Raw genomic sequence first — 9,543 nt, forward strand, 5'->3', positions numbered from 1 at the left:
TGCTATGCTAATGGGCAAGGAGACTGACTTTGAAAATGACGAGAGGGAATCCGGCGTGTTTGATGGAGAACTTGCCCAGCTGTTCATTTCGAACACAGAAGATTAGGACTTTGATGGATTTGTGGATGAGGATTGATCAAAAAATAATGTGAGTACATTGATAAATAATTCAATAAAGTACAAACCCCGTTTCCATATGAGTTGGGGAATTGTGTTAGATGTAAATATAAACGGAATACAATGATTTGCAAATCATTTTCAACCCATATTCAGTTGAATTTGCTACAAAGACAAGATATTTGATGTTCAAACTTTTAAACATTTTTTTTGTGCAAATAATCATTAACTTTAGAATTTGATGCCAGCAACACGTGACAAAGAAGTTGGGAAAGGTGGCAATAAATACTGATAAAGTTGAGGAATGCTCATCAAACACTTATTTGGAACATCCCACAGGTGAACAGGCACATTGGGAACAGGTGGGTGCCATGATTGGGTATAAAAGTAGATTCCATGAAATGCTCAGTCATTCACAAACAAGGATGGGGCGAGGGTCACCACTTTGTCAACAAATGCGTGAGCAAATTGTTGAACAGTTTAAGAAAAACCTTTCTCAAGCAGCTATTGCAAGGAATTTAGGGATTTCACCATCTACGCTCCGTAATATCATCAAAGGGTTCAGAGAATGTGGAGAAATCACTGCACGTAAGCAGCTAAGCCTGTGACCTTCCATCCCTCAGGCTGTACTGCATCAACAAGCGACATCAGTGTGTAAAGGATATCACCACATGGGCTCAGGAACACTTCAGAAACCCACTGTCAGTAACTACAGTTGGTCGCTACATCTGTAAGTCCAAGTTAAAACTCTCCTATGCAAGGCGAAAACCGTTTATCAACAACACCCAGAAACGCCGTGGGCTTCGCTGGGCCTGAGCTCATCTAAGATTGACTGATACAAAGTGGAAAAGTGTTCTGTGGTCTGACGAGTCCACATTTCAAATTTGTTTTTGGAAACTGTGGACGTTGTGTTCTCCGGACCAAAGAGGAAAAGAACCATCCGGATTGTTATAGGCGCAAAGTGTAAAAGCCAGCATGTGTGATGGTATGGGGGTGTATTAGTGCCCAAGACATGGGTAACTTACACATCTGTGAAGGCGCCATTAATGCTGAAAGGTACATACAGGTTTTGGAGCAACATATGTTGCCATCCAAGCAACGTTACCAAGCCACGTGTTACATCAACGTGGCTTCATAGTAAAAGAGTGCGGGTACTAGACTGGCCTGCCTGTAGTCCAGAACTGTCTCCCATTGAAAATGTGTGGCGCATTATGAAGCCTAAAATACCACAACGGAGACCCCCGGACTGTTGAACAACTTAAGCTGTACATCAAGCAAGAATGGGTAAGAATTCCACCTGAGAAGCTTCAAAAATGTGTCTCCTCAGTTCCCAAACCTTTACTGAGTGTTGTTAAAAGGAAAGGCCATGTAACACAGTGGTGAACATGCCCTTTCCCAACTACTTTGGCATGTGTCGCAGCCATGACATTCTAAGTTAATTATTATTTGCCAAAAAATAAATAAAGTTTATGAGTTTGAACATCAAATATGTTGTCTTTGTAGTGCATTCAACTGAATATGGGTTGAAAAGGATTAGCAAATCATTGTATTCCGTTTATATTTACATCTAACACAATTTCCCAACCCATATGGAAACGGGGTTTGTATTACGTAAAAAAAAGCTCGACTAAATCAATTACACTATTTATCATTATCAAAGTGAAGTTTTAATGTTATAATTTGGATGTTAATGTGTTAAAACGTTTCGAGATGTCTGCAATATTTAGGCCTTAATCAATCTAGACATGCAAGCGAGCTAACAGCAACAAGCTAACAGCTTTGAACTGCTACAAAACTCGCCTCCGTCTTTCGCTCGGTTCTTTATTTCTTATGAGTTATTACGTCGTAGTTACCCGGCGGCGTTTAAAGTACGGCGTTTTTTGGTAACTATTCGACTTTTCCCCACTTTATTTTCCGCACTGACTGCGGCCTGTTGAGCTCCCAGAAGCCTGAGCCGGAGTGTCCATTTTAATGTGAGCTAACAAGTACCTGGTAGGGCTGAGAGTCTCTTCGGTCACACCTGCAATGGCAAAAGAAACATGACGTCAATATAACAGTCAAAGGGTCAGCAATGACAAACAATTCGAAGTGAATGTGGAACTTTCCAGACACTTATTTTGCTTTAAAAAAAAAAAAAAAAAAAAAATGGCGACTTGTCAAGCGTAGCTAGTATGTGTGAAGGAAAAATCTTAATAAGTAATAAAAAAATAAAGATGTTTACCCATCGCCGAGTCTCGGTTGTTTCCTCGCATACATTACCATCAATGCCGTATTAGTGTGTTTAGAGTGGGATGTGAAAGACTGATAACGGCACTGTGTTTCTCTGGGCTGGAATGATTGCAGCTTAGTACTTCAATGTTGGAGGCAGCTATAAGAGCGCCCTCTCTCGGTCAGTACCTTCCATGTCTCGTCCTGCCTTGTTTTCGACCCCGTCTGACGTCACAACGTGGCAGTGCGGCGCTTAGCTGGGTTGCCAGACACACCCACTACTTCATTTGCTGGCACAATATGTATATTAGGGGTGTGGGGGGGAAATCGATTCGAATTCGAATCGCGATTCTCACGTTGTGCGATTCAGAATCGATCCTCTTTTCTTTTTTTTAAATAGATTATTTTTTTTATTTATTTATTTATTTTTTTTAATTTAATTTAATTTTTATTTTTTTTAATTTAATTAATCAATACAACAAAACAATACACAGCAATACCATAACAATGCAATCCAATTCCAAAACCAAACCCGACCCAGCAACACTCAGAATTGCGATAAATTTGACACAAACACGACACAGAACAAACCTTAAGAAAGTCAAAGACTTCACCATAAAAGTGGGTGACATTGTCATCACCAGGAAAGATGAGGTCACCTACCTGGGTTCCATTCTAGAGGCTAATCTTTCCTGTGATAAAATGGCAACCAAGGTAGTCAAAAAGGTCAACCAACGAACGAGATTTCTCTATAGAATCTTCTCTCTGGTCAACTTGATTGATTGATTGATTGAAACTTTTATTAGTAGATTGCACAGTACAGTACATATTCCGTACAATTGACCACTAAATGGTAACACCCCAATAAGTTTTTCAACTTGTTTAAGTCACTTAAATTGATTCATGATACAGATTTATACTATCAGCATAATACAGTCATCACACAAGATAATCATCAGAGTATATACATTGAATTATTTACATTATTTACAATCCGGGGTGAGGGGGGTTAGGTTTGGTTGGTATCAACACTTTAGTCATCAACAATCAGCATCAACAATTGCATCATCAGAGAAATGGACATTGAAACAGTGTAGGACTGACTTGGTAGGATATGTACAGCAAGTAGTGGACAAAGAGAGAGAGATCAGAAAGTATAAGAAAAAGTGTCTACATTTGATTATTTACAATCCGAAGAGGTGTTATGTGGAAGGGAGGGTGTTAGTTTAGGGTTGAAGTTGCCTGGAGGTGTTCTTTTAGTGCGGTTTTGAAGGAGGATAGAGATGCCCTCTATTTTACACCTGTTGGGAGTGCATTCCATATTGATGTGGCATAGAAAGAGAATGAGTTAAGACCTTTGTTAGATCGGAATCTGGGTTTAACGTGGTTAGTGGAGCTCCCCCTGGTGTTGTGGTTATGGCGGTCATGACATGTACTTCGGTATCAGGGAGGTGTAGCGGATTTTATAGACTAGGCTCAGTGCAAGTTGTTTAACTCTGTCCTCCACCTTGAGCCAGCCCACTTTAGAGAAGTGGGTAGGAGTGAGGTGTGATCTGGGGTGGAGGTCTAGAAGTAACCTGACTAGCTTGTTCTGGGATGTTTGGAGTTTAGATTTGAGGGATTTTGAGGTGCTAGGGTACCAGGAGGTGCATGCGTAAATCGAAAAAGGGTTGAACGAGAGTTCAGGCTAGAATCTTCATGGTGCTTTTGTGGACCAGAGAGGAGATTCTGTAGAGAAATCTTGTTCGTTGGTTGACCTTTTTGATTACCTTGGTTGCCATTTTATCACAGGAAAGATTAGCCTCTAGAATGGAACCTAGGTAGGTGACCTCAACAAAAGCACCATGAAGATTCTAGCGGGAACTCTCGTTCAACCCTTTTTCGATTCCGCATGCACCTCCTGGTACCCTAGCACCTCCAAAACCCTCAAATCTAGACTCCAAACATCCCAGAACAAGATAGTCAGATTACTTCTAGACCTCCACCCCAGATCCCACCTCACTCCTGCCCACTTCTCCAAAGTGGGCTGGCTCAAGGTGGAGGACAGAGTTAAACAACTTGCACTGAGCCTAGTCTATAAAATCCACTACACCTCCCTGATACCGAAGTACATGTCAAACTACTTCCTTAAAATGACCGCCATAACCACAACACCAGGGGGAGCTCCACTAACCACGTTAAACCCAGATTCCGATCTAACAAAGGTCTTAACTCATTCTCTTTCTATGCCACATCAATGTGGAATGCACTCCCAACAGGTGTAAAAGAAAGGGCATCTCTATCCTCCTTCAAAACCGCACTAAAAGTACACCTCCAGGCAGCTACAACCCTAAACTAACACCCTCCCCGGATTGTTAATAATCAAATGTAAACAATCAAATGTAGATACCTTTTCTTATGTTTTCTGATCTCTCTCTCTCTCTCTCTCTCTCTCTCTCTCTCTCTCTCTCTCTCTCTCTCTCTCTCTCTCTCTCTCTCTCTCTCTCTCTCTCTCTCTCTCTCTCTCTCTCTCTCTCTCTCTCTCTCTCTCTATGTCCACTACTTGCTGTACATATCCTATCCTTTTGAATCGGGAAAAAAAATCGTTTTTGAATCGAGAATCGTGTTGAATTGAAAAAAAAAAATCGATTTTGAATCGAATCGTGACCCCAAGAGTCGATATTGAATCGAATCGTGGGACACCCAAAGATTCACAGCCCTAATACATGAAGTTTATGCAAACACCAGGAAAACACCAACATGCTTATAAATGATTACCAACATTCATCCAACCTTTTTGCATGTTGTAAATAAATAGTGCATACGTCTACATAAATATGTACAAATACGCAAACCTGGCAACCGTACCCGGAAGCCCAACCCCTTCCGGTTGCAGCATTCGCTTTGACTCAAATCGATCAAAACGTTTAAAATGTGTAGTTTGGTCACAAATGAGAGAATATAAATTGATGATTTAAGTTGAACTCCTTCGATTGTGTACATTTAAGGTAGCAGGTTATAACTGCCGTATATGTTCCATAACGCAATCTTTATTGAGCGATGACTTGGTGTAACAGCGACATCTAGTGGCAGTTGGTTGATATAGTCACTGATATAGGATTAACCCATATAGTTGTTAGATATATATATATTTTTTGATTAGTGGGAAAATAGAGAAAGGGGTATTTAAAAATAAATAAATAAATAATAACACACACAAAATAATATATGAGGTTTTTTGTTGTTTTTTTTTTTAGCTTTTTTAATTGTTCTTATTTATGATAACATAGTAACAATAATCAGAATTAGAATCAGAAATACTTTATTAATCCCCGAGGGGAAATTAAGATTTTCAGCACAATCCCATTTGAGAGCAGACAGACATTACAGGGAGACAGAACAGGATCGCTGTCTAAGAATTAATTAACTGGCTGGATTTATATATATATATATATATATATATATATATATATATATATATATATATATATATATATATATATATATATATATATATATATATATATATATATATATATATATATATATATATATATAGTCACTCATAGAAACAATAATCCATATAGTTGTCTGATTTTTTTTATTAGTGGCAGTTGGTTGATATAGTCACTGATGTAGTATTAACCCATATAGTTGTGTCTGATGTTTTTTTGATTAGTGGGAAAATAGAGAAAGTATTATTTAAAAATAAATACAATAAAAATAAGAATAATAACACATTAGTCTTAATATATAACGGGGCTTTATTTTTAAGATTTGTAATTTTTTAAATTTATGATAACATAGTAATCTATATATATGTATCTATATATATAATAGCATATGAAAAAGTGCAATATATTTATCTGTACTGTAATCTATTTATTCATATCTGCACCTTATTGCTTTTTTATCCTGCACTACCATGAGCTAGTGCAACGAAATTTCGTTCTTATCTGCACTGCAAAGGTCAAATTTGAATGACAATAAAAGGAAGTCTAAGTCTAATTCTTGAGAAATTCTGAGAGTTAACTCGTGTCTTTATTACGAAACCTTTTTTTGGAGACAGAATTCATGTAACTGGATTTTTTTCAGTTACATGAATTCTTTGAGCTAAATTAGATCAAAAGGCTAGCACTTTAATGCTAGCCTGCTAACATAAGCATACGTATGAGGAATAATAATATGGGGTTCTTGCAATGCAGCAGGCCCATAATAAATACATGAATTTTGGTGTAGACGCATGTTAATGTTAAAAGTTGACGTACGAGCAATAATAATATGGGCTGCTTGCAATGCAGCAGGCCCATAATAAATACATTAATTTTGGTGTAGACGCATGTTAATGTTAAAAGTTGACCTATGAGCAATAATAATATGGGCTGCTTGCAATGCAGCAGGCCCATAATAAATACATGAATTTTGGTGTAGACGCATGTTAATGTTAAAAGTTGACGTATGAGGAATAATAATATGGGCTGCTTGCAATACAGCAGGCCCATTATAAAAACATGAATTTTGGTGTAGACACATGTTAATGTTAATAGTTGACGCATGAGCAATAATAATATGGGCTGCTTGCGATGCAGCAGGCCCATAATAAATACATGAATTTTGGTGTAGACGCATGTTAATGTTAAAAGTTGAAGTATGAGCAATAATATTAGGGGCCTGCTTGCAATGCAACAGGCCCATAATAAATAGATGAATTTTGGTGTAGACGCATGTTAATGTTAAAAGTTGACGTATGAGCAATAATAATATGGGCTGCTTGCAATGCAGCAGGCCCATAATAAATACATGCATTTTGTTGTAGACGCATGTTAATGTTAAAAGTTGACCTATGAGCAATAATAATATGGGCTGCTTGCAATGCAGCAGGCCCATAATAAATACATTACTTTTGGTGTAGACGCATGTTAATGTTAATAGTTGACGCATGAGCAATAATAATATGGGCTGCTTGCAATGCAGCAGGCCCATAATAAATAGATGAATTTGGGTGTAGACGCATGTTAATGTTAAAAGTTGACGTATGAGCAATAATAATATGGGCTGCTTGCAATGCAGCAGGCCCATAATAAAGACATGCATTTTGTTGTAGACGCATGTTAATGTTAAAAGTTGACCTATGAGCAATAATGATATGGGCTGCTTGCAATGCAGCAGGCCCATAATAAATACATTAATTTTGGTGTAGACGCACGTTAATGTTAAAAGTTGACGTATGAGCAATAATAATATGAGCTGCTTGCAATGCAGCAGGCCCATAATAAATACATACATTTTGGTGTACACGCATGTTAATGTTAAAAGTTGACGTATGAGCAATAATAATATGGGCTGCTTGCAATGCAGCAGGCCCATAATAAATAGATTAATTTTGGTGTAGACGCATGTTAATGTTAAAAGTTGATGTATGAGCAATAATAATATGGGCTGCTTGCAATGTAGCAGGCCCTTAATAAATACATGCATTTTGGTGTAGACGCATGTTAATGTTAAAAGTTGACGTATGAGCAATCATAATATGGGCTGCATGCAATGCAACAGGCCCATAATAAATACATGCATTTTGGTGTAGACGCATATTAATGTTAAAAGTTGACGTATGAGCAATAATAATATGGGCTGCTTGCAATGCAGCAGGCCCATAATAAATACATGAATTTTGGTGTAGACGCAAGTTAATGTTAAATGTACGTATGAGCAATAATAATATGGGCTGCTAGCAATTCAGCAGGCCCATAATAAATACATGAATTTTTGTGTAGACGCATGTTAATGTTAAAAGTTGACGTATGAGCAATAATAATATGGGCTGCCTGCAATGCAGCAGGCCCATAATAAATACAGGAATTTTGGTGTAGACGCATGTTAATGTTAAAAGTTGACGTATGAGCAATAATAATATGGGCTGCTTGCAATGCAGCAGGCCCATAATAAATACATGAATCTTGGTGTAGACGCATGTTAATGTTAAAAGTTGAAGTATGAGCAATAATAATATGGGCCTGCTTGCAATGCAGCAGGCCCATAATAAATATATGGATTTTGGTGTAGAAAACCACATGTGTGAACGCTGCTCTGTCAACAAACCCACACAGAATAGGTAGTAACTGAGTGCATCCTTGAGGGGGCGCTCTCTAACCAGCTGTCATTTAGGGTGGCGAAGCATATAATGGGATTTCTATCAGCAGTTCATCCATTTAACTTGTTCATGATGAAGGCATATTCGGTAATGTTCTAGGAACCGATCATGAAAACATGACGTGTTTAATAACATAATACTTGAATGGTTGAGCTGAATAAATTATGTTAATGCTTGCCTGTGATTGGCCGGACATCACACCAATGAAAATGACGCCTTTAAGACAAGAGCCCGCCTTTTAAAGGCACAGGCCAATGAACAAACAGATCGGGCGGTCCCCGTGGCGACACCGACCGCAGATCAGCTTTGTGTGGCCTCCGTGTCCTACGAATAAGGTAGTATCAAAACAAACAAACTGCTCCCAAGTCAGCATCTGGGGGAAAAAAAAGGTTTATCCCGTCTGACCGAACGGTTTGAACTCTCGTTTGAGCAGCGAGAAGGCGAGTTATGGAGCTCCGAATCACACTTCTTTCTCATGGAAACTAAACATAAAAAGTGTTGACTAGCTTGGCTTTAACGGCACGGTGTGGATATTTGGAAACCAGCAAGACTCCGCTGGACGCCGACCTCAAATGCGATGTAAGTAGCAGCAAGTACTTAATTGTGCAGCAAGACGCCCAACAAGTGACTTTTGTTTTGAAATGCATGCATGGCTTAGTTTCATGTTGAACAAAGAGACATGAAACAAGTGGGATGTATTGTGATGCTCCTCCACACACTATTCATGCCTTCTTTTTCTACATTGAAATGGATGATATGAGCACTGACACACTCACAATGTGCAGTTGTAACAATGAACTGTACACAAAGTATGTGTGCTCAGTCAAGGCTGGATCTTGTCCAGCTTCAAGCACTGAACTGCTGCACATTGGTCAGCCTCTCCCACAGTCCACACTCAGTCATTTACATACTTTTGGGGTTTGGATGTAATAATTAAATGTGCTTTTGCCTTCAAGTCAAGTCAAGTCAAGTCAACTTTATTTATATAGCACGTTTTCAACAACTTTTAAATTGAACCAAAGTGCTTTACAGGTTTAAAAAAAAAGCATAGAGCAAAAAAAAATAAAAATAAAATAAAATAAAATAAT

General features: G+C 38.3%; 2 protein-coding genes across 4 annotated transcripts in view; one reads left to right on the plus strand and one right to left on the minus strand.

Moving 5' to 3' along the window:
• The window catches only part of waca (WW domain containing adaptor with coiled-coil a), a 44,956-nt gene extending 42,419 nt beyond the window's left edge, over window positions 1-2,537 (minus strand). The window contains exons 1-2 of one of the 2 annotated variants that reach the window (XM_062021740.1): window positions 2,339-2,537; window positions 2,107-2,137 (exon numbers count right to left, since the gene is read on the minus strand). In XM_062021740.1, coding sequence (XP_061877724.1) covers window positions 2,107-2,137; window positions 2,339-2,379 — 72 coding nt within the window. In that variant the 5' untranslated portion in view covers window positions 2,380-2,537. The remainder of the gene's footprint in view (window positions 1-2,106; window positions 2,138-2,338) is intronic. The other variant, XM_062021739.1, reaches the window with a different exon arrangement.
• Window positions 2,538-8,837: 6,300 nt separating this feature from the next.
• mpp7a (MAGUK p55 scaffold protein 7a) overlaps window positions 8,838-9,543 on the plus strand; it is a 117,482-nt gene continuing 116,776 nt past the window's right edge. Inside the window, exon 1 of one of the 2 annotated variants that reach the window (XM_062021741.1) lies at window positions 8,838-9,034. The gene's annotated coding sequence lies outside the window, so the exon portion shown is untranslated. The remainder of the gene's footprint in view (window positions 9,035-9,543) is intronic. The other variant, XM_062021743.1, reaches the window with a different exon arrangement.

This window comes from Entelurus aequoreus, linkage group LG15, assembly GCF_033978785.1.
Source record: "Entelurus aequoreus isolate RoL-2023_Sb linkage group LG15, RoL_Eaeq_v1.1, whole genome shotgun sequence".
Classification (NCBI taxonomy): domain Eukaryota; kingdom Metazoa; phylum Chordata; class Actinopteri; order Syngnathiformes; family Syngnathidae; genus Entelurus; species Entelurus aequoreus.